Consider the following 26,881-nt stretch of genomic DNA (forward strand, 5'->3'; position numbering starts at 1 on the left):
TGTAATCCCTTTTCACACTGCATCTCTTATCCCCGTGGGAAAACAGCCGCAGGGAGGCCCTGGGACTTTTTTTCTACCCCAGGTTTACCCTAGTGCACTTTCACACTGCGTGTCCCCATTCCAGGGGGTTCCAATTGTACGTTTTCAAAAATACCCCAGGGTGTCACTGCTTACCCCCACTCAAGAGCAGGTGTAGAATATCCCCTGTGGTATGCCTATTTGCTGGGGCAGACCGGGGTTAAAGTAACCATAGTGTGAAAGGCCTGGTCGTTTATCAACCCCAGGTAGTAGTGTGAAAAGGACGTACATACATGTACATGACAAATATACAGACTACATCAGCGCAGCAAATTACATATGGTTTTCTTTCATCTGGCAGTTCAAGGAATAAATGCACATAATGACATGACTTAAAGCATTAAAGCAGTTCAGGTTTGAATACAACCTTGCAAATGCAAAGTAACAAAGTCACACAGCGCCCTTCACCGAGTACAAAAGAAAATTTATTTATTATTGTGTGTTGCGCAAACACACATGCAGGTTTCCACTCTTTGAGCAGGGTCTTATGAAGACGGACATATCCACTTGAGGGTCTCCAGTTCCAGTGTTTTCCGCAATTTATTGGTTGCAAATATGCCCAATGTTGACTTGTTTTTACACACCTAGGGCATCTGTGACCGACTATGTTGGCGCAACCATGCCATTCTGACACCATTTACAAGCAAAGAAACAACAGTAACACCAGGATTAACCTCTACTCTTCCATGATAAGTGCTATGGGCTCTTGTAATGCACTACCAATCCTAGTACATTGAACCTACAGCTTAATGTCCCATCCATAGGACAAACTGATTATGGTAAAATATCTTGCTCAAGGAAACAAGTGCCATGATCGGGACTCAAACCCAAAATCTGCTGATCAGAAACACCAAAGCTTGAGTTAGGTGCTCTCAATCGCTCAACCACGATACGCCAAAAAAGTACAAAGTGTGTGCAGCCATTAACAGCAGATTTCAACACAAAGCAGAATCTTGAGATGTTTGGTGGACAAAATGCACATACCCAAAATGTTTACCATGATTTTGAAAGTATATGATTTTTCTTTTGACGGAAGCATTTTCTCAAGCGCAGTTATTCTTTTATAGTAAAGTTGATGTATGAAATAGAAATGATTTTAAGAATGTCCTTTCCTTGTTTATACAATAGCAAAGGAACGTCCACTGTAGGACCTCGGGTGTTCATGTTTTTTTGGCCCTTTGTTTAACAAGGTGCAAAACTTGGATTAAAATGGTTTGTGAATAGAATAGCCTTTTAAAAACTATAGTTACTGATAGCAAAAGAACTGGGCCGAATATAACGGCACTGCAGACCATGGAGTTCTGCGCTTACGATATTCACAAAGTATGTGATTCTATTGGCCATAAAGTGCAGAATAAAGCCCGGTTCATACTTCCTGCGAATACTTCCTGCAAAGCAAATTTTCTTGTGTCACAGTTGGAAAAACAGCGCATACCCATTATTGCATCGCCAGGAAGTATGAAACAGGCTTAACGCAGTAACCAGTACTGTACCATGAAATTGCACCCAGGTGACAGGTCACACACTATTACAGCAGCAAAATATAAAATGCCACATTATCATCAAGGTTATAACAATAATACTAATAATAATCGTTGCGTTCATGCAGCACACATGAAATTGACATTGATAAAAAAAACGATCCATTAAGCTCCGCCCCTTTATGCTTTGACCAATCACAACCACGAACATCCATCCAGAAACCCTACAAAGTTCTCATTTGTTAAAATCCCATAACAAAATGTAAACAGGTTTCTGCCATTTGATTGCAGCGTCGTGCCTTTTGCATGGGTGCGTTTTCGCGGTCATAAGCAATAACTGTCTCAGACAATGGCTATAGTGATCAACCAATAGCAAGTACGAACAAAACAGCTATGATTACAACCACAAAAATACACCCCATGTAGTGGGTGTAGGGTAAGACACAATTGTCGTACCCACATGGGTGTCATTAACAGACAGGGGTTCGTTTTGGCGGTCATACCCAACAACTGTTTCAGTTGAATTCGCCTTTGGTTAACCACTTGACAATGACCGAAACAGTCATGGTTACGACTGCCAAAACGCACCCCAGGTTGGCAGGGCTTAACAGATCAACCAATAGTTAAGAAAGACATATTTTCTTATAAATGTAGCAGCGTTATACTGTACACACATCGATCAGAATTGAAAAGTTATAAAGTATATAGTATGTAAATTCAGAATTTTTGTTTAAAAGGCAGTGCTCAGCACTATAAAACTATAATTACTACACAGAGATTTTCAGTGAATTACACAGAAAAATTGATCTTGGAACTTCGAGGAAGGTAAATACTCTAAATGGAAGATTGTCTTTTACTTTTTAAGGGGCAAAATTTCATATACCTGGTATCCTTCTTAAAGTGCCATGCACAAAATTTGTAAGCAAAATTGTCTGCTTAAGCAGCTTTATAACTTGGCCCCAATTTTGCGAGTACACTGATAAAATCAAAATTAATTCAGAACTAAAAATAATACTTGTTCTGAAGTACTGTCTTCATGTTTCTTCACAGTACTGTTTGCAAGGCATAATTTGGCAGCAGCTAGGTTTGTGACATTGTCATGGCCTTCCAACCAAACTGGAGGTGCACAGGATGTATGATTGGGGTCGAGGAATGCATTTTAAAATAACACAAAAATTTAAAGTTGAATTTAGTTGTTGCAAACTGCTTACCAAATAAAATTAAAAAAAGTTAGTGGCCTAATGTTTTAACCGAAGCAAAGTCTTTCTCAAAAGCTAAAAGCTAAAAACTTAAAATTTATCTAATTTTCTTCAATATGACAATTCATCGCTGGCCAGCATCAGGTCTGGTACTGAAATTCAAATAACAATTCGGGTGTATTTTGAAAGCAAACATTTCAGGGCATTATCAACAGTGTAAACCCCTTTAATTTACTAATTATAAGCACACAGTAAAGTTTCTCATTACATTTTCACCTAAAAATGTCACAGTTGAACTGAAAGCTACCATATTTTTTTTAATTGGATCATGTAAAGTGTTAGATAGTGCTAAATTCTATGATATAAATAGCTAAATATTGATTAAGCTGTACAAGAAAGATATAAATATACTAATTTTTTTTATACAATTTCATTCAAACCCTCCTACTGTCCAACCATCTCATATCATGAACTGTTTTTATAGATGCCACCATAAGCATGCTACCAAGTGGTGAATGCATCTACCACACACAGCACACAGTCAACCCTCCTACTATTGGATCATTCAATATCATCCACTGTTCGAATAACAGATGCCAGCATGCAGTATACTACCACATGCTAAATGCATCTCTACAGTACACAGTCAACCCTCCTACTGTCTGACCACTAAATATCATCCATCGTTTGACAAACAGATTCCAGCCTGCAATATGCAAGTTCCGTATAACTAAGGTTCTCACCCAAGCTTATAATACAACCTGAAGGGTGTGCGACTTTTTTATTCAAAATATCAAGTTATAAACTTTTCTCTATTCAATCAAAATAGAATGAAATTTACCCAGTCAGTTTCCCTTGTGGAAAACCACTACACAATGAGCACAAAAATTGACATAGCAAATATGGTCTAGACTTTCATATACTTTTATTATATCAGTCAGATAAAATGTATTATGAATAGAAGCAAAACAGCGCCCTTACTGAGGTCAATGAAGACCTATCATTGGCTGAGAGTTGCGCGTTGCATACATGCGCATTTCCATTGGTTGACCCCAGCAGTGAGAGCAACCAATGCGAGGGGTCTATAGTTATTGAGTGAAGTTGGCAAGGTCGTCTCATTGGACCAATCTACTACCACAGTTACGTCTTTTTCTACACGTATACATTGCTTCTATGTGTAATTAAAAAAGACAATAAAGTGAACAAAATGTAAACCAAAGTAGCGTAAAACAATTTATAATTTGTTTTAGAGGGGCTCCAAGGTCAAATTCAGTTTTGTATCCGCTTGTTTTCCAATAGATAGAGTCCTTATTCAAATTATGAACAAATTAGAAATCTCAACTTGAGCTTAAAAAAACTGCATTGTTCTGATATTTAATATAACGTTGATTTTGTTCTTTGCCAGGTGCAAAAACTCTCCTTGGAACCAATTTTGAGACCCATTTGTTTTTGCTGTTTGATGACGTCATGTTCCAATTTCACTCTGGAAAGAGCATAAAATAAATTGACATTTCACACTATTTTACCAAGAGGTAAGAGCCTTGTAATTTTCAACCCACTTTCATGAGGACTCTATCTTTTTGAAATTAAGTGCATCACGAAAAAGAATTTGACCTTGGAGCCCCTCTTTGACCTTTGTTAGTGTTTTTTTGGCAAACACTTCTTGCAGGATGTTGTGCAAAGTGATACAAAAGAAACCATTGTAGTGTTCAACTAAAAAAAAAAACAATAGTGAGGGTGGTGCCATATTGTAGGTCGTCCAAACCAAAGGTTAAAAGAATACAAAATCACTCTAAAGTGATGGTATCCATATCTAATGCTTGCAAGTGAACTTTGGTTTGTTTGTTTTCAAATTAGAAATTGAAGGGAGACAGTATAAATTGTAGAAAAAGTTTTCTGTTTTTTCCTAAAAAGGATTACAGACAAAAAACAAGCAATTTTGTTGGTGACAAATCTTTTTTGAAATTCAGCAGTTGCTAATGCACTATAAATCTGCATTTTATGGTAAAGTATCTAGGACACACAAGCGTCAGGATCGGGACTTGAACCCACACTCTGCTCATCAAAAACACCAGAGCTCGACTCCGGTGCTCTTACCCGCTCACCCATGACACACCCTTTGCCCTTTTAAACCCAGTTATGGTACCTGCTACGTTTACTGGATTCAGGCTGGTAGCCCAGTTGACATATCAAACCCTGATGATGCAGTAAAATTGGCTTTTTCACCAACCTTTAAACGAACAGATACTGGGGGACATTTTGATCATAACTATTCGAGGGTAACATTGTCAATATTGCTGAGGGGTTACACTTTATGAACACTTCTTCGCCAGACACGATTCAAAAATAAAAACTAACCAAAACAATACATCAACTTTTTCCACAAATTTTTGCAAAGGAGGCGTACGAGAATAAAGGAAGATTTGGACAACAAATAAATATTGCACACTATTTTCAACAATGATGAGCTGTTATTACTAAAAGCACAAACATCAAAATCTTGCTTCCTGTTTTGTGAAATGAACAGCAAGATGTGATAAGTTGTGTGCTAGTTGTACTGCCAGATGAAGTGCTGTGTAAGTTTCAGTACAGGTCCAAGCAACTAACATTACAAAGCTGCCAACATTTGAATCTTGCGATCTGGGAGATTTTGTACAACAATCAGGGTGATATTTAGAGTTACATTCAACAGAATGAGTTTCCATAATCAGGGAGATTGTCAAATTTGTTCATCAAAACGATTGGAATGATTGGTTAATTTTCAGGGAACTTTCTGCAGAATCAAGGAGAGTTGGCAGCTCTGACACTAGATTGAAGCTAAAACTCTGTGTGAATAGACCCTTCCCATGAAATATGTAAATTGCACGTAGCGCGTGCGCACTAACGTTTTGGTTGGCAAAGTGAGGGAACATCGCGCTGTTTTGTACATGGCTAATGGGTGCGTGACACAGACGCGATTGCGCGTCTGCTTAGTGCACAACTCTATGGCGTTTGCCAACCAACAGGGTCTGTACGCATGCAAGAATGTAATTAGCATATTTCATGGGAAGGGTTCATTGTTGAATGATCAAGAGGACATGATTAAGAGTGGAGAATTCAAGTGGCTAGGTCCAATGTTAAAAAAACAAAAAACTTGAATGTGTGTTAGCTTCCTAAACAATTGTTTTCCTAACACTAAGTAGGGCCATGTTTAAATAGGCGTCTGCGGCTATGGCTATTAGTAATGACATCCAACGCTTTAAGGCTTGTTGGCATGTCCATGAAGCTGCAGCTGCCAATCCAGACACAGCCATACATAATCACTGCATGTATCAATACAAAAACAGGCCTGAAATACTATCCTTGAGAGGGCATCGCGATTTTCATTTTGCAAATGTTGCAAAAATCACTGGGAAATATTTAAAGGAATGCCAAAGCCAAGACCACGTCAACCAAGGACATGGCATCTATGACTTCCATGTAATTTCAGACCTGTTTGAGTTAAAACATTGTTGGCATATGGTAACTGCAAAATCATGATGGGGTTAGTGTGATAAATCATAAAACCAAAACAGAGTGCAACTGTGGATATTTATATTAAAAAGCAAATTAAAAGTAGTTGAACAGTTTCATTCTTTAAACAGTTTCACAAAACCGACTCTACACCTGATTTTTTTAGGCCTCAAGACCCACTGCTAAAGACAATCATCAACTGCAACTGCTTGTGTTATAGTGGGTCAAATGGGACATGTTTCTGTTTGTGAGATTTCAACAAACATGTAGAAGGTTGGACAGGCACAGTGATATGCTGAATGTCTGCTTAGCTGTGATACATGGATGTACTGTACATGTACCTCAGTAGAAATGGTTGTAAAAATGAGTAAAAGTGTATTATGGACCATCATATATAGCTGATACCAACTGGTGTTGTTTTTTTTATCTAGATCTTACAGTCTATGAATGGTGTAGTGTTACTCATAAAAATGTGACTGAATTTGCATTTCTAGTGTCCTGTCTATCACAGTTTTATCACATTGCCTTGGTTTTACTACTCGTATCCCTACATACAAGAAAGAGCGCTGGTAGGCACATCACAGGTGCCAGACTACTTTTTGCTTCAAGCTTGTGGCCGTTGTCCGAGTTTGTGGCTATGGCTGTTGCTAAGAGCCTATGCTTCAATGCATGTTGTCCTGGTGACCCAGCCAAAGCTGTAGCCATAACCACCAATTCGGACATGACGTCTACAGTTTAATAAGACAACTTTTCTACTGAAGAGAATACAAGATGGCTGTAAGTGTACAATATCACTAGATTGTGCAAAGTCTGATTCAATTTTACATTTTGGAATAAATTTGACAAGTCTACATTTGGCGGATGAAGTGTACAACGGTCAGGACACATGCAAAAAGAACTGAGAGGGTACATGTACGTTGTACATAGTATTCAAGGTATACCCACATGTTTAAACTTTCCAGCTGAGCTGCAATCCAACAAAAGTCAAGAAAAGAGAAAGAAAAGTGATTCAATAATGCACAAATTTTGACGCAATACCATGAATACACTTCAAATGAATCACATTTTCAAATGGTCACCCTAATTAAACTGCATTCAGTTTTTTAGGCGTACAGGTATCACAAGATAACAAAGATTTAGAAATCATCAGTTGCTCTATGATTTGTTGTGTCTTTAGACAGTGTGCTGTATAGTTTGCATACACAGAATAGATCAACCACATCGACCACAGGACTAATTATAATATCCAATTTATTTGAATATTTCAAAGTCACACTTCCAGGGGCTTTGATTGAGAAAGACACTCTGGAAAGACACGCTGCGTGATTGTACACCACTAGGAACAAGGTTTCTGCAAGGGGTTCCAGGATTCTAAGAATGACCTTTGACCTGCAAAGATCACTCATCGAAATAAGAACATTTACAATACCATCTATATCTACCTTATAAAGCTACCCATATTTGTATATTCAAGAAGTCCTTATAAAATACTGTGTACACATAAAATGTACACAATGAAATCGAATAGTGAAAACTTTTAAAATATTCCATATCTGGTTTTAGAAACATTAACTTGAATTCATTTAACGAACAAAACGGATCAGAGATGTTCTTAAGTAGAATGTTTTCCAAATGCATTTCAGAGTCCAGATTACATGTACTCCCAAATAAAATCAGAGCATGCGGATTGAAGATCTACTTGTTACACCACCAGTTCTTTTAAAAACCACAACTCATCAGAGATTTCAGGTTTTTCATACAACAAATGTTCAAAACAAAATATTTGTCTGTACTTTTCCTTGTCTATTGTGAAAGCAGTCTGTCCAACAGTACTACCAGAACCTGTTCAATTATCCACTGTCGAAAAGATTAATGAAATAAAACTTACGCTTCAATCGGACAGTCATTCCCTTCCACACAACACAAGTATTCATTATTAAAAATGAATGAACAAATAAATAAATAAATAAATAAATAAATAAATAAATATTTGCTATACACATTGACATTTTCTGTGAAAATGTTTTCTTTCTTCGTCTTCCGAAAAAACCTCAGAAATAATTTTGAACATTTATTTCACCTGATATGAGGGCAGATGTAGCCCTCTTCGTGAACCCCGAGGCCCACACATTCAACCTCCGGGGTGTGGCCACTATCCCACATACCCGGGGTGCAAGTCTCACAGAGTTTGTCCAGGGTACACGGGATGCGGGGAAGCAGGCGGAATTGATGAAGGAGACCTCTAGCCTGTCGAGAAAGAATATTTCAAAAACAAAATTATTGGAAAATCCCCTAAAATTTGCACTGTGGTTTTAACAACCTGGCCCAATTTCATATCTAGAGCTACTATCAAAACACAAAATGTACCTAAGCACAAAGCAATTCTGCTCACCAGATTTAGGTTAAAAGCCAAAATACATTTAATTGTACCATCTTTGACTGGTATCCATAGCTTAGTTTTTGCTGAGCAGAAGATTGCTAAGAAAAATTGCCTGCTTCGCTGGCTCTAGGAAATTGATGCCTTAATTTTGTTTAAAGAATAAACAGTATTTATGAAGGGCATTATGAAACTTGTATGCTTAAACAATACAAGCAAAACATAAAACCATGAACAAAATCTAAAATAAACTATGCCTGCATTCCTTCGTTATAAAATATCCTACAGCTTTATAAGACATTACAATAAAGACACAAATAGATAATGATAAATTAACATTTGAAAAAGACCAGCTAAACCATTGAAAATAATGATTTAAAAAAAACATGGTGAACAGGTGGTCCGTAAACTATACATATATAACTAACCACAATGAAGTGATCATGTGCATGAAACCACTTCCAAGGATATCGGGGGTAATGTTAAATGTAACAAAAAAATTCAATTGAATAAATTCCTAAGCACACATTGTTCCAGGCCTGTATGCTTTGTTTTTGAAAGGGCAAAGTTTTGTAAGGGTTTTTTAACAACTAAATAGGTATGTTTCAAGTACAGTTTTATGATTTTTAAATGCAAAGATATGTGCTTTTGTGGAAACAATAAACTGTTTCTTACTTTCCGAAGAATAAGATCTCCACTCATCTGCATGGCAAGATTACTAAAATGGAGGAGCATGTCATCAGAAGGCAGTTTCTGCAAGGAATAAACAGTTGAAACGTTGTTGTTATCGTTAACTACTGTTGCTAGAAAGGTCATCTTTGCGGTCAGCTTGGCCTGATTTTATAGAGTTGCTTCAGCGCCAGCAATTGTGTGCTTACTAGGAAAAACAGTTACCAGCCAAACCAAACATAACATATGCACCATTTTGGGCTGGTTTCCTGTGTTTTTTTGCTAAGCAGAAAACTTTAAAGCAAGAACCAAAATTACTTATTTATTTAATAATAATTATAAAAAAATGCATATAGCGCTTAATACAAGGTTTCTAAGCGCTGAACAGGAAGTGTAAGATAACAAAAAATTACAACTAAAAGTGGGATGAAATAGCAACAACTGAATAGACTAGATGGATTTAAATTAGCTAAAATTTGAAGATATACAAAAAGAAGAGGGAACTTTCTGCAGAATCGGGGAAAGTTTGCACTTCTGTTAATTTGTACTCAATTCTGTCCACTAAAAATATGCTGTACAATGTCCCTTCCATACACAGCCATGATTGCCAGGTCTATGAAGAGATGGAAAGAGTCTGTCTGGTAGCGGGCAAAGTAACCACAAACCAAAATTACCAGGGCCCAATTTCAGGCATTCTACGCTTACAAGGCTAGCGCAGAAAGTGCAGAATTCGGCAGAAAGCAGAGCCATGAAATTGGGCCCTGAAGGCCTACTTATTCATTAAAATAGAACATGCCCGCTAAAATTTGAAGATACAAAAAGAATTTGTACTGAATTCTGTCCACTATTTACCTGTTGTACGATATCCTCTCCATACACAGCTATGATTGCCAGGCATATGAAGAGATGGAAGTAATCTGTCTGGTAGTGGGCCCAGCATGCCTCCCACATCCTCAACGCTTCCAGCTCGCTAAACTCTCTCTTGAAACAAAGTAGGATCCAGCTTTGCAAAAGAGATAATAATAATGTTCATAACTAGTCTTTATATAGCACTTCGTTTCCGAGGGTCTCAAAGCGCTTTTTATTTCATTTCATTTCATTTATTATTTCACAGAGTAAGAAAAAAAACAGGTTACAAAATAGATATTTAAAAAATATAAATACGCTAAAATGATATTACACAAGACTGTACAAAGTAAAACCTGTTGACAGTACTCCATTACCAAATGCATACTAAATTACAATCAAGTGGATCTTCTTTTAAAGTAATGCCAGCAAACTAGACAAAGAAGTAATAAAGTAACTTACAGGCAGTGGACACTATTGGTAATTACTCAAAATAATTATTGGCATAAAACCTTTCTTGGTGAGGAGTAATGGGGAGAGGTTGATAGTATACAACATTGTGAGAAACGGCTCCCTCTGAAGTGCCATAATTTTCGAGAAAGAAATAATTTTCCACAAATTTGATTTCGAGACCTCAGATTTAGAACTTGAAGTCTCAAAATCAAGAATCTGAAAGCATACAACTTCGTGTGACAAGGGTGTTTATCTTTCATTATTATCTCGCAAGTTCGATGACCAATTGAGCTCAAATTTTCACAGGTTTGTTACTTTATGCTTATGTTGAGATACAACAACTGTGAAGGCTAGTCTTTGACAATTACCAAAAGTGTCCAGTGCCTTTAACATCATTCGAAACAACAGTGGATGATATTAAGTGGTCAGACAGTAGGAGGGTTAACCATGAAGATGAGACTCTTACATACCGGTGGCAGAAGAGAAGATCCATAGCATCAGTGAGTGTGAGAAGATGACTCCAGAACTCAGGTAACATCAGCTTCATTAAAGCCTTCAAATAACCCTGGAATGCCATCCACACAAACACAATTGTTATTAACAACAAAAATAATAATAAGGAACACTTGTACAGCGCCACTATCCATCAATCATGATGCTCATGGAGCATTAAACAAAAAAACAAAAAATTTAACCAGAAAAACGGTTGCGGAACAAATGAGTTTTGAGTGCAAAGATTTAAAGATGGACAGGGATTGCTGTTGGCGTCAGTGTTGAGAAAGACTGAAAAGTTAGCAAGTTATTGGTAAGCAATTATTTAATAAAAGTCACACAACGCAACACAAACAGGGGACACGTTGCCTTGAATTGGGCACTTTGGGCTGTAAAAAGCATCTGAAAGCATTAGTAGTGATCCACACAAAATGTCTTGAAATTGTGTGGTTTTATTTTTATTTTGTGAACTTACATTGGTCCACCATTTTGTGAAGTCAAAATTAGTCCAAAAGGTATAAGAAAAAAAAAGGTGTAAAAGTTTTCAGCCTTTCAAGAAAGACTTTGCATGGGTCAAAACGTCGGGCAATTAATTATTGTTTGCATCTACACCATAGGAGTTTTTGGTTGGTAAGCAGTTTGCAACATCAAATTTTATTTTGTGTAACCTGTTGATTACATAATTTCACCGAAGTGAGGTAAAAGTAAATAAATAATATTATTAACCACGTGTCTGAATTAATATCTACGTGTAATATCTGGTTAGTAACACACCTGAAAGTATTGCTTGTCGAGGAAACGTGAAGAGAGTTCTGTCGTTATCAAATAAAACACATTGATGAGCGTTTGCACACAAACATATGGGAAAAGTGATTTCATGCAATAACAAAAAATGCTCAACCCTGCCAGCTGGGCATGCATCAGATTCTTAACAGGGACCCCCTGGCGGACTCATTTCAGCAAGAAAATGTTAGTTGTACTCAATGTCACGGTCCATGTTCAGTTTTTCTGGACTATCACTTTTCTTCTAAGCTGTCAGCAGGAGGACATTTAGAATAAATTTCAGCAATCATCAAAAGAACACTTACCAGCTGCTTTTCCATATCTTCATCTTTCGGCGAGCTGACAAAGATAATATTGTCCATGAGGCCAACAAAACACCAGAAGGCGTCTGCCTCATCCTGAAGCTCAGCGAGAACGGGAGCGAGAAGATCTGACATGCCCTGAGTGTAACCCATAGCCGGCTTGTAGATGGCAAAGTTCAGTAAAATATCCCTGCAACCATTACAATTTATTAATTCAGAATTCTCAAACATTATTATTTATTTTACAACAGGGTTTTAAAAACAATTGTTAAGATTGAAAGGAGTCTTTCATGAAAAAGTGGAGTCACGTTTGAGAAAACTGTATCTTAAAACCTTAAAGACATTGGACACTACTGGTAATTGTCAATGACCAGTCTTCACAGTTGGTGTATCTCAACATATGCATAAAATAACAAACCTGTGTAAATTTGAGCTCAATCAATCGCTGAAATTGCGTGAAATTAATAAAAGAAAAAAACACTGTGTCGCACCATAGCCACACGAGGTTGTATGCTTTCAGATTCTTGATTTCGAGACCTCAAATTCTAAATCTGAGGTCTCAAAATCAACTTCGTTGAAAATTACTTCTTTCTCAAAAACTACCTCACGTCAGAGGGAGCTGTTTCTCACAATGTTTTATACTATCAACCTCTCCCCATTACTCGTTACCAAGTAATGTTCTATGCTAATAATATTTTGAGTAATTACCAATAGTGTCCACCGCCTTTAAACAATGGAACAGCTGATTATGGCTGTTACAACCAAAATAAAGGACAGTGTGTTAACATGCTGAAAGTTGTGCATAGTTTTTTACTATTTTTTTCTGACACACACAATGGAATAATCCAAAATTTTCACAGGTTTGCTTTTTCATGTATAGACAAATCCAGGCGCGCACCGGGCGCACAGGTATTTAGCACAGCGCCACTGCTGCGGTGTCTTCAATGCCTAGTTTGTGCACAAAAAGACGCCGCAGTTGGTAATTTTTCAATAGAGGGCGCTACCAATTTTGTTTCATCGGATTGGTTTATACGGTTGATCACACAAAACACGATCACACTCTACACCTTTTTTGTCACCTCTATCCTTTACCAATGCAACTTTTGTTTTTAATCTTTGTGTGAGTTTGGTAAAATCCCAGATGGCTCGATAAACAACCATGGATTCTGACGTACCTCATGATGTCAATATTAGGGTTGTTGTCACCCTTGAAGTAGGGATGACTTCTATCTGTCCGTACCACGTCCTTGTCTACGGTACACTGAACATTACGCCAAAATATCTCCTGGTCTTCTTCACTCAATGTCAACCTTTCAAAATAAATCGCAGAGTATTCATTTTTGTGTTTTACCCGTACAACGATGTGTGTTAGCACTTTATACTCAGTACTTTCCTGAGTCCGGTTAAAAATTAATACTCTTTATCCCTGATGCAAATTTGACATCTCTTATATCGTGCGGTACCCGCTGCCTAAACATAGTATTCGAACTGCCTCTAGCTACCGGGCAACCTCGATAGTCTAGTTGGTAAGACACTGCTGTAAAATTGCAAGCTACATGTAACGCACATCGGTGTATGAGTAAAAAAACAAATATAATATTCTTTATCCCCAATGCAAATTTAACATCTCTTAAATCACAGAGTGTTTTTGATTATACCTATCAGAGCTTCAATGTACACGTACCTTCTCTGGGTATAGGTACTTTACATGTAAGTGCCCTTTCTGGGTTTTGGTACATTGTAATGTCTGTGCCCTCTGATGGACTGGGTACTTTCTGTACCCTTCAACTGTTCGTCTTGAAGGCTTCAGTATCCATCATGTACTCTCTTTGGGTGCTTCAGAGATGTAGTCGGGAGCTTTTCACCCATTTACCCCCATTTGAGCGTAGTCGCCTCCTTTTCTACTGCTTATACATTGTAGGTTTATTCCATAATGCACCCTCTCCGGATACTTCAAAGGCATAGTTGGGAAAGAGGCACACCTAAAGCACCCATTTACACCCGTTTACCCACCTTTTCTGCTTGAAGGCTTTATATTCCTTCATGTACCCTCTTTTGGGTATTTCAGAGGTGTAGTGGAGTATAAACCTATAGCAACCCTTTTAGTCATTACATACCTTTTCTGCTTGATGGCCTCGTACTCCTCCCTCTTCTCCCCTCTCTGGGCGTTCCGTTCTTCAAGGGTGGAATCAAAGGCAAAGTAGTGGAGGAGGAATGGCCAGATCTCACGCCGAAGGTACTCATCGATACCGCCAAAGAAAATGGCCTGAAAATCATGGACAAATAATATGTGCCCAAAGGTAAAAAAGTAGGAATATTTATTAACAAAGTTATTCTAATGCACCTGAATCTGCTTGAAGGGGGACAATAAATAAATAAATAAAAAAGCTAGAAATGCAAATGAAGTCTTCACTTTCACAAGGAAGCTTTTCAACTTTAACAACTTACAAATACTGAACCGTTTGTCAGAATGTCAGAGTATTGTTATTTCAATATACACTAATTTCCCATAAAACCCCACAACTATGCATATTCCAATAAATAAATTAATGTAGCAATCATTACTGTGATCAATACAAAATTAGCAGGCATGGTCTGTTGTGCTGCAGAGTGGTCAGCCAGCTACAACCAGGGATGAGATTGAATGAAAATGAAAATCTGGAATATTTGCTGTCAATTTTCTCTTGGTGTGGAACTAAAAAGCTCCCTGAATGTACAAAATTTTACAGTTTAGAGGTTTACAAACTCCCTACATAATTTCAAAATAGATATCTGAAAGTCTAGTCATAACAAAGACAAAGTCTTGCCTCTTTCAAGAAAAGTGCAGAGAGACCAGTCAAAAATCCTGAAGTCAGGAAAAAGTCTAACAATTTTACCAAGCAAAATCCCCAGTTTGACATCAAATGACCTATTAAGTGAAGATGTGTTACCTTTCTGAGTTCATAGTTGTCCTCCACCTGCCCTCTCTCGTTGAGGTAGGACCACCACATCTCCTCAGATACCTCGTCATACACGCCCTCCTCTGGGTGACAATCGGACAGCTTCATGCGGGACTGCAGGATGGTAAATTTGTGGTACAGGTGGTTGCTGTCTCTGGCTAGTTTACTCTGTGGGTAAGACCATTCATAAAGAAATGTCTGTTACTGTTACCGTCATTATATGTTTCTAAGAAATCAGGCCTGTGAGACCCTCCCCCACACTTGTTTTCCAGTAGAAAAAAAACGATTGATGTCTTGGCAGTTTGTAAAGGGAATGATCTCTCAATTAAAGGCACTGTACACGTTTGGTAATTGCCATAGACCAGTGTTCTCACTTGGTGTATCCAACCATAAGCATAAAATAACAAGCCTGTGAAAGGTTGGGGTCAATTGGTCATCGAAGTTGCGAGAAAATGATGTAGGAAAAACCACCCTTGTTGGTCCAATTTGTGTGCTTTCAGATAGGAATAAAAGACTTCTAGCTAGAAGTCTTTTATTATCTTAGTGAGAAATTACCTCTTTCTCACAAACTGCAATACTTCAGAGAGAGTCGTTTCCCATAATGTTTTATACTATCAACAACTCTCCAATGCTCTTTAACAATTCAGTTTTGAAGTTAATATTTGTTTTGAGTAATTACCAAACTCGTACCTTCCCTTTAAAGGCAGGCGCTGCAAACAAGGCAAATCAACAGAAGGTGATAAAACTCAAACATAACATTCCTGGTAAATCTTAGTTTCTTTTTTTTGATTAGGGCAGTGTCCGACTTAGTGGCTACAGCTACGGCTACGGCTGAAATGCCTTGTCATCATGCATTGAATTAAAGAACCCCCTTAGCAACAGTCAAAGCCGTAGCCGAATACCTACCAAGTTTTAATTCTCAATGATAAGAAGAGATTCTAACACTCACCTTACTCCTCTGTTTAATACAGCACCTCCAATGTTCAAACACCTCAGTCAGGCGTTCCAGGCCGCCATGGTGGAAGTGAAGGATCTTGTACTGACTCTCCTGACTAGCGATGACAAGCTGACCGCTGGTGCTGTTCTCACTGCTAAAGAAAACTCTCAGGGACCTCATCTGGCTCAGGTCCACTGAGAACACGCCACACAGCTGCTCCTTGGGAGTCAAGTGTGGCGACTTGGATCCTAAGGAGATGTACTCGATTGAGTTGTCAGGAAAGGTGAGGTTATGAGTGACAAGGGGGCTGACTGGAGATATAAGTGACGGGGGCGTGTTTTGGTTATAGAGGGGCATGAAGGGGTCAAAGGGTTCATTCCCCGGGCTGGAGGGGAGGGAGCCAGGATCAGGGTTGGACGTGGTAGGAGTGGTAGAGGAAGAAACACTAGCCCCACACTCCTCAGAGTCTAAGTCTTGCATGTCCCTGATCATCTGATCTCTCATCAGGCTTCGGAGTGGCGATGGCAAGGAGCTTGGGTTGGAAGAGGCGGAGCTGAGGCTTTCATCTTTGGCTTTGTTGTTGGAGTTGTTCTCCATGTTTGACGGGCCTACCTTGAGATCCCGGGGCCTCTCCAGCTCTTTGTGACTGGTTTTGTCTCCTAGAAGGAGGGCCAGCTGGGCATCTGTTGAGATGCTGTCACTCTCTGATGAGCCACTGACATTGCTTGCTCTTCGGGTGCCATCTGGTTTTTGAGAGACAGAACTCTGAGGGTCTGTTATATTTGTCTCATCAACATCTTTGTCACCATCTTGTTTATCAAAAGTCTTCAAGGGAGTGCAATCTTCCTTGTTGTCAGAACTGTCTCCAGACACAAAGCCGTTTTGGACCAAAGTGCTTTGGTCAGCTTCCAAGGACCTCCCTACATCAGATTCAAGTCTAGAATACTGATTAGCTTGTGAGGATGTATTTTGCCCCTCCTCCCAACTATCATCATTATGATTGTTTGAACCAGCATCAACATGAAGTTGTTTCGCACAGGCATCTACATCATCAGCCTCCTGATCTGAATGCTCTTGAATATTTATCTTGCCTCCTGTATCTTTAACCGGGGAGGTCTCAGAGGAGCTCCTTTGGGAGCGCCTCCTTGGCTTATCCAGAGAGGAGTTAGGAATCCAGGTGAGTATCAAGGAGGAAACCTTGTGTCCGTTACCTTGGGACCTAAGGGTGAGGTAACCTGGGTAGTGTTCGGCCGTTTTAGCTAGATTGGACGGAGGGTGAACACAGACGTTGTTCTTGCAGTAGATAATCTCACCGTCCAGCGGAGGTGCTTTGACATACTCGGGGTCCGAGATGCCGAGGAAGTCGCTGAACTTTTTGAGCAAGAAAGACATGGCGATTGGACGAGACTGGAGGTTTAGATGAGAGCAGACAAGGATGAACCCTGGTCAGGTTGCTGGGATTTACTCCAGTGATGTCAACCTCATGTTGAGATTAGAGTTCTGCGAATTCATCTCTCCTACAAAAATAATAAAATAAAGACATCAGGAACTGAAATAGAACATTGATGAATGAGTGTTAGTCTAACAAATATTGTGCTTTTTAGGTTTTTTATAAAAACCATACCGTCATAACCATACTGAACATCTTTGAAGAAGATGACTTTACAAGTGCATCCTTCTTCATGCTTTGTGCTTATAAAAGCTTTTTGAAGAGTAACCCACCATAATTTTGCATTTTACCTGCCCCCAAGAAGATTTAGCGACCGTGGTTTTAAAAATGTGTCTTGTCATTTCAATGGATGTTTTTTAATGGTTGCAATCACAACCACTTAAATGGCCAAATGAAGCTCAAACCTGAAAGATACATGGACACATTTAAAAAATTTATTATTCACAATTGAAAGGAAGAAAAATGTTCATATGTGTTGAGCATTTTACACACTAGTAGAGGTAGCACAGTTTTCAGTATCCCACAGGGCAAGTTTAGAAGTGGTACTTGCGATATCGCTCATGTTGCTTTTTTTTCTAGCAATTATACACTGGCTAGTCTTATTATAACAATAAAACCACATTTATTGTGCCCTTTTCACCATAAAATGTTCAAAAGCGCATTAAAAAAAATCACTATAAAAATCAGCACTATCGAGAAAAACAGCAAGAAGTAAAAAATAAAAAAAACAATGTTACACATAAAACAACAAATTAGCCAAAAGCTTGTTCAAATGGAGGGTATATAGTTTAATAATTACTCTAAAAATTAATGAGCATAAAAATTTACTTGATATTGAGCACTGACTATTGACTGTAAAACATTGTTGAAAACGACATCCTTTCAAGTAATGAGAAAGAGGTTTTTTTTCACAAACGAGCCTTTCTCAGGCATCTGAAAGAAAGCAATTCTTTTAAACAAGTGTGTACTTTTTTAATGTTTTCTTGCAACTTTGGTTGTTGTTTTATGCATCAATGTTGGGATGCACCAAGTGAGGATACTAGTCTTTGGAAGTTACCAAAAGGTATAGCCTGCTTTAAAGGCAGTGGACACTATTGGTAATTACTCAACATAATTATTAGCATAAAACCTCACTTGGTAACTAGTAATGGGGAGAGGTTGATAATATAAAACATTCTGAGAAATGGCTCCCTCTGAAGGGACGTAGTTTTCGAGAAAGAAGTAGTTTTCCACAAATTTGATTTTGAGACCTCAGATTTAGAACTTGAGGTCTCGAAATCAAGCATCTGAAAGCACACAACTACGTACACTACAGGTGTTTTTTCTTTCATAGTTATCTCGCAACTTCGACGACCAATCGAGCTCAAATTTTCACAGGTTTGTTATTTTATGCATCTGTTGAGATACACTAAGTGAGAAGACTGGTATTTGACAATTACCAATAGTGTCCACTGTCTTTAAAGGTTGCCGAAAATCTGGAACAAATGCGCCAAAGCATGTAATCCCTAATAGGAATACAGTCTGAGAAGCGATACCACGCTAACGCTCCTTATATTCAACATTTTGGGGATAAAAAGTGACATCTTATTCCATAACCACAGCACTTTGAAGTGAAATGTATCTCAAAATACATTCTACCATCCAAAGCTGCTGTACATGTACTTCTTACCACGTAAGTCTTTACTGCCATTAATTTTTCAGAGTAATTACCAAACCTATAGACCATGTGACCTCTGACGCACTCGACAACCATAACATGATTCGCACGCATACACCGCCGGGCAAAACCTTTGTGTTTTGGCAGCCAGCTAGAAAGTGTATGCAATCTTACCATGACTACGTGTCTTTTTGCCCGGTGAAACATGACGTATACAGTGTTTTTTCAACAGAGGGCGTTTTGAATGTAAACATAGGTCACATCGTCTATCACCCCACCGGCCCTTTAATGCAGACATAGAATGCGTCATCCTATACATGTCAAAGCAAATCTGTTACATATTTTATCAACCAGAACTTAAAGGTCAAGACTAAATCAATGAAGCATTCAACTAGTGCTGCAAATGGATTTAAATTACTATCACTTTCGATAAATTGTAATCTGTATTGAATGAAAAAAAAAACCAAGACAACAGCTGTTCGAGCTACACCAATCCTCCTTGACGGCAGGCACTTGGTACTGTAATATAGACCACAGTGCAAAGGGGTAGTGTAGCAGATGAACCAACACTGAACAAAATATATTGCAATCATGTAGACCTAGTGTACCTGCTGGACTGTATGCTATGTTTGTGCAGCAATTGAAAAATTTATTTGACCGCAGGGTTTCTTTTGCTTGAATGATAAATAATTGAGGTTTCGTCTTGAATGGTTTCTATGAGGTCGATCATGCCTACAACAAAAGGGATAGCAAATTTGTTCTTCAGTTTTTGAAAGAGTGCACAAATTAAGTGTCTACTCTAGTCAGATTTTCAAGATGCTTATATATTACATGTGATGCTACATGTATCTCATGTGGAACTGTTATCCATGAGACGTTTTAATAAATTGGATGTCATCATAAAAAATGTAATCACTGTTCAACTGATCTGACAATATTGTTTAGAACAAGTCCAATGTGCATTAATTGTTAACAAGAGACAAGTAATTAAAATTACATTGGTGCAAAAAAAAAGAAGCGAATTCCAATCGAGTGGAAGCTATCCTTGTAAGTAATAATAGCCATGAACCCTTATTATTTGCATTTGTTAACAGAGATCAAAACCTCCTCCAAAGAAATAGCAACCATGGCAAAACCACCATGATAGTGTGAAACAATTACTTTGCCATAACTGAAGACCCTTTACTATGGTGAGAACATTTTTCTCAAACACAGAAGGTGTCATATAATAGAAGAATTAGTATTCAGTGAAATCATTGAAATTCAAAAAAAAAAAAAAAAAATCAAGGACGTTGGTACATGTAAATGTGTGTTTAGGAAGTGATGTGAAATCTTGTTAAAATAGCTATCAATGAAGTGACGACGCGCACCCACAGGGAACTTGACAAAGATGACAGATCATGTATTCGAATCAATGTAACCAAATAAAAAAAATAATAATAATTTATTGATCTTATACATGTATTGCGCTCTCTCCAGGACCAGCCTGTTCGAGGGCGCATGACAGTAAAAATTCCAAAAGATTAAGAAAATGACATACAATAAGTGAACAGTTTAAAGAATAGTACACCCGTAAAAATATATAGAGATATACAAGCTAACTAATGTATTTATAAGGACAATCAGCATTTTTATGTACAGTAGCTACAAGACATGGGGAACATGAAAAAGATGGCGTCAGAATTGCATTTGGCCTTCATTCTGTTGAGCAACCTCCACCTAATGAACACAAGAATCAAACACATCAAATATGGATGAACGACTGACACTGTCACCTGCTCCTTGCACGTTACAACAGAACCAGGCACTATTACATGTATGACACAATAATTAATTCATTTCTCTGACATGGACAATGACCTGTGCAGGCCAAAGCTTGGTCAATGACTAGGAAAGCATCTGCAGGCCTTGAACTTCGCTACTGAGAAAATATACATTTGTATAGGAACCTTGCAAAGGGCACCACAACTGAGAGCTGCAATGACGGTGATATATTTGTGGACCAGATCTGTGCACCAAAAGAGATTAGCGCGTGAAGTTGTCTGTAAAAGTTGTCTCGTGTGACAAGCCTATTAGATATTTGTACAATGAACATCTCATTGTCAAGCATACAGGTACAGTGTATATTGTGGAACCTAGAAGATGACCACACAATGTACAGCCATGCCACACCTGAGCTTACAAAGGCCCTTATAATGTTTCCAGAATAAAATGATAATTTTTGGTTTTCAGTTCTTTTAAAAACACTGCCCAAAAAAACACGCAGCATCAGATGTCCACACTTGCACATTTTCTCATCTTTTCCCAGCTGTTCCTTTTGTTAAAAGTCCCCAGTGAGAGCAGTCATGGGAAAACCCTAAGGGTAGTTTGAACACATGAGAAACCAACCTCATCAGGGGTGGCACTCACAACTTCCCCCAGTGCGCAAAAACCTTATTAAAATGCCGACTCCATTACCCGCCACAACATGGGCTCTTAAAGGCCTCGCGATAACCCACAGGGCATAATTAAGACAAGAACTCATATGGGTTTCTTGAACCACAGAGGTGCCTTACTTACAGACATGCTTCCTCTCACTTTATACTCTAAAACAAAAGCCTCACTTTACATTCTAAAAACGCTATCACATTTGCAACGACCATGACATAAATTTTAAAAAAAAACACAAAAGAAAAGGATGTACAGTGCTGCTACATTGTAACTGTTCATTCTACTCACCACCCCTGAATAAGGACCCACCATTTTCATAATAAAGCATTTGGTAAACACAAACAAATGCCCTAACAAAAACTCATAGCATAGATAGAATACCAATTCATGGAGCCTCTCGTTGAATAAAGCTCTTCTATCGTACCGTAGGGTTACTGCCAACTGTTCATTCATAAATGTGATGATACATTGGACTTTAATATTTACATATTATGCATAATGCACAGCAGGCCTTTCTCAAATGATGTATCATCGCTCGTAAAATGGCGGACCTTACACTGTGTAATATCACGTGTGAACTACCTATATGTGTGTAGTGACAAATTCTGTGTCAGCCCTTTACATTCAGGGATAATTATCTCTCAGACTGTGTATCTAATTTAAGATCAGTCTGCCCGGTGCCGGCGAGAGTGACACAATCACTTATTCTCAATCAGACAACGAAACAAACTATACACAGAATGGAGTTCAATGATGAGGATTTACACCATGTGATTAATAACTACCGCACCCTCATTTTCTTGAACATTATCAAGGGGCTAGCCGGCTGTGTAGACAGCAGAGTTGCAAATTAAAAAGGGTTGTCATATTATAATAGATGTATGATTATCGTAAGATATAGGACCATTACTTACATGTGTAACAAAGTCTCAGTTTGTTTTATGTAATCCTGTGCCCAATTTCATAGAGCTGCTTAACAGCCAAATTTGTGCTTACCGATACTGTGCGAGTCTCCATTTCATAGCGTTGCCAACCTTTAGCACACAAAAAGGTATCTAACCTTATGGTGCTTACTGTTTGAATACTAAGATGTCACAAATCATGGAGAAGGCACAAGCTGGCCACCTAATTTTCTTGCTCACCTGTGAAATTCAGTTAAGCTTTAAAAGCAATTTTTTTCTGCTACAGTACATAGGTAGCACAAAAATTTCCTCACCGTTAAGCAGGACTATGAGAGTATAAAATCAGCCCCTAATACTTTTCCAGATACTGTATGTAACATCGTACCTGATAAAATTACGTTAATCATGATTGGATGAGTTTGGCCTTCATGACCCATTTCCTACTGTCATATCAAATCAGCAAATAATTCCTCAAGTACTGCAGGCCTGATTACTGTCGTTATTACATCCCAAGAACACCATGTCACATGAGTCCACATCTTAATATTAGTTGCTTGGATATTTTATACATTAAAGCCATTGGACCCTTTCGGTAAACACTATTGTCCAAGGCCCACACTTCGTGTATCACAACTTCTATATCAAATAACAAACCTGTAAAGATTTAGGCTCAATCGGACATCGGAGTCGGGAGAAAATAACGGGAAAACCCACTCCTGTTTTCGCGTGTTTCGCCATGTCGTGACATGTGTTTATAACAAATCCGTAATTCTCGCTAACGAGAATTTATATTGTTTTACCGTTTTCTCAAAAAGTAAAGCATTTCATGGACTAATATTTCAAGAGAAGTCTTTCACCATTACCTTCTGTAAACCCTGTAAATTATTTGTAAATCTGTGAACTTTTTTTTTTTTTCTGTACTGAAAGGGTCCAATGGCTTTAAAAAAGGCCTTCAAAGCCGACACGGCTTAAAAATCAAGCAATAAACCACCAGGGAAACTAATTGGGTAATTAGTAAACTGTACATTGTGTTGTGAAGAAAGAAACATTGAGATTGAGTAGAGCTGGATTTGAACCTGCCAACTCCAAGTTGACAGTACTCCACACTACAAATTTGATTCTGGTCATGTGCAAAGAGTTCTGGTCCAAGTACATAATGAACATTTTTTACTACAAACCCTCGGTCTTGTATGTAGACGGATTTTTCTCCCAAATTTGAGCCTGGTTAGTCCTTGCATTCCTTCATGGTTAACCATGTGGAGGTAAAAATACCAGTAAATAAAACAAAGGCCATGGCATCAATTGACTAAGCTGTTAATAACACATTCCTGATTTAATTGACTCAAGGCCTTTTCAGGGTTGGCCTGTAAGTTTTTCAGTGTCTAAACAAATTCCGCCCAGTAGCAAAAAGACAAAAAAAACAACAACAAATATTTCACAATTAAAACCATCACTTGTAAGCAAAACCATAATGCTCAAGATTGCACAAAAGGGCTTTTGAAACCAACATAAACACCAGAGAGAACTTTTTGAAATACATTGAGCACCATCCGTGCATACGTACATTTCCTATAAAAGCAGTATGGCTTTTGTCTGTGCTCTGTCCATATTAATTATTAATAATTATTGATTTATATTAGCCTATAAATGATGCCATTCAATGTACAAGGGCGTAACAACCATACGAGGAATTGGTAAATTACAATAAGAACACAAAATAAAGGGTAAAAAAGCCTGGTAATTCCACAATAAATTCACCTCCAAAATATGAATGTAGAGGAAAACAATAGAGAAATATTTCAGGGAAAACCCTTGCAGTCACGTAGGGACTGAAATCCAATCCCATAGTGCCCACGGTATGATTCGAACCAGGGTCCAGAGGTGGGAGGTGAGGAAAGATACCACTACACCATTCTGACCACCAACGAGACAGCATCGTAGCTTCAACGGGAATACTACAAGCAGGCCTACTTAAGGCTCGGTCCCACTGCAGCGATAACGAGAACGATAACGATAACGACGCAAAGAGAACGCATTCCATTGGTTGAATGCGCATGTGCGTATTCTGCGTGGAGCAAATCGACCAATAGAAAGCGTTTCCTTTGCGTCGTGATCGTTATCGTTTTCGTTATCGCTGCAGTGTGACTCGGCCTTTAAGCCCTAAGCATATTGTTCATCATTCATAAATACCTAGGACAATTTATCCATTCTGATTGGTCCATTCTCAATGACTAGCCTATAAACTGTGTCGTGCGTCAAAATGAAACCGGCCTTTAGGAAGTTGACGACATACCACTTTCATTTACACATGTACCCGTTTATATTTTAAGTGTGAATTTCCAGAGAAGGCAGTCACAATAGAAGATTTTTGTGCCGCTGGCGTCAGCAGACATAATGGTCCTTTTTTTGCGGCTCTAGGCATGTGCGCGCATGCTGAGGATTGCGCGCGTAGGTCTGAGCACGCTCAATACTGTGAAAAAGAACTGTCTAAAAGTCTCCCATTAAAAATGTAAAAAAACATATTCTCAACAACAAACCCAAAATATCAACAAATTAATGTTGCAGGTTGCAGCCTAGTTCTCTTTCCTTTTCTCTTTTATTTAATGCTAATTTCCTAGATTGATAAACTATAGAAACAGCCTTCCTTACCTTAAAACAAATCCAACATCATATTTTATGGTAACTCAATATCCAATCTTTGCCTAATTTCATGGATCTGCACATATCGGCACGCAGTTTGCGCATGTATGCAAGAATTCATGCGTATCGGCCCGATAAGCCGTAGCTTTTGCATGGGGAGGACCATTTATCAAATGTAGGAGATGTTGTCCGTGACGAGGCTGGAGTATAAATGTCACCTCGGCTATGAGTATTATAAAAATAGGAGCCTAATCATCATCATTTTGTTCTTTACGGACCCACCTAACTACTAAGTAAAGGTTGTGGACATGAAGACAAAAAAAAAATTAATTTCAGCTTCTTTTATCAGGTAAAAATATGAACAAACATAAATTTAAATGTTACTCGCGTTGTTTTTTGTTGAGAAACTTTTTTACCCAGGATTGCAGTGCAACATGTGGCCCCAATGTATTGGCACTATAAAAGCAAAATTGTGAATAAAAATGTTCTGCTAATGCTATATAAACTAAGCAAAAAATAAGCAGAGGCACACCACCACAGCACCAGTAATTGCCAGTAATGAGTAAAGTGCATGTGACGTGTTGAGATAATCTCTGGTTGGTATAATTTTATTGTGTTTACCCACATACTTCATGAGCTTGCGAAGCTCTTTACAATTGTATGACATTGGATTAATCATGGCATGTTGTTTTGTATGGCTGGCATATTTTTATCGAATGCTGGTCATCTCGCCACCTGACAAGCTCGCCACCAACAAAGTCGCCCCCTTCAAGGTCGCCCCCTACCCGGCTCGCCCCGGGTTGAAACAAAGTCGCCCCCTGGCAATGTCGCCCCCAAACAATGTCGCCCCCTAGCAAAGTCGCCCCCTGACAATGTCGCCCCCAGCCAATGTCGCCCCCTAGCAAAGTCGCCCCCAGATGTTGTTCGGAAAATAATTATGGAAAAAAATATAGTTAAAACATTTTCAGAAAAAATTCCGTATGAAGTAATGTGCTTGTGGAAGGTCTAACCCTAACCCTAACCCTAACCCTATCCCTAACCCTAACCCTAACCCTAACCCTAACCCTACCCCTACCCCTAACACTAACCCTAACCCTAACCCTAACCCTAACCCTAACCCTTAACAATTTTCTAGGGGCGACTTTGCTAGGGGGCGGCATTGGCTGGGGGCGACATTGTCAGGGGGCGACTTAGCTAGGGGGCGACATTGTTTGGGGGCGACATTGTCAGGGGGCGACTTTGTAACAACTCGGGGCGAGCCGGTTAGGGGGCGACTTTGCAGTTCGCGACTTTGTTGGTGGCGAGCTTGCCAGGTGGCGATATGACCAGCCCCCATTTTTATCACTGATAAACTGAGTTAGTTGAGATGCTCAGTTTTTGTGAGTGAGTTTTTTTTATTAGCAAAATATTTTGCCTTAGTAATAACATTTAAAAAACACCAAATTCTTCTGGAACAATTTTATTGGGTTAAGCAAAAGCAAGCAAATATACCGTATATGTTTAAACAAAATGGTATTGACAAATTAATCGTTAAAAAGCATTAAAAATCGGAAGTAATTTCACCCACCTGTTGGGATTCCTCACAGCAGGCTCTCTCTATTATTATGACAGATGAGCACGTTGAGGGCGCGATCACTTGGGATATGAACAAAACGGCTGTTTTATGTACACATTATTTGTAGTTGAAAAAGAAAACAGTCGTTGAGCTGTGCGCACAGAGAAAAATCACTGGTACTATGTGCAGCGTACGCTTT

The 26,881-nt window shown here is 38.6% G+C and overlaps 1 protein-coding gene across 1 annotated transcript; it reads right to left on the reverse strand.

Annotated features, from left to right (window-relative positions):
* Positions 1-110: 110 nt before the first annotated feature.
* On the reverse strand, positions 111-26,720 carry LOC139943838 (TBC1 domain family member 16-like). Its single transcript, XM_071940673.1, has 11 exons — positions 26,695-26,720; positions 16,061-17,565; positions 15,103-15,279; positions 14,290-14,438; positions 13,348-13,482; positions 12,176-12,362; positions 11,066-11,160; positions 10,149-10,299; positions 9,303-9,380; positions 8,331-8,497; positions 111-7,217 (listed from the first exon to the last, which is right to left on the reverse strand). The coding sequence occupies exons 2-11, from the start codon at positions 17,438-17,440 to the stop codon at positions 7,181-7,183; spliced, it is 2,556 nt and encodes an 851-aa protein (XP_071796774.1). The 5' UTR covers positions 17,441-17,565; positions 26,695-26,720; the 3' UTR covers positions 111-7,180.
* Positions 26,721-26,881: the final 161 nt, after the last annotated feature.

Source organism: Asterias amurensis, chromosome 11 (assembly GCF_032118995.1).
Source record: "Asterias amurensis chromosome 11, ASM3211899v1".
Classification (NCBI taxonomy): Eukaryota; Metazoa; Echinodermata; class Asteroidea; order Forcipulatida; family Asteriidae; genus Asterias; species Asterias amurensis.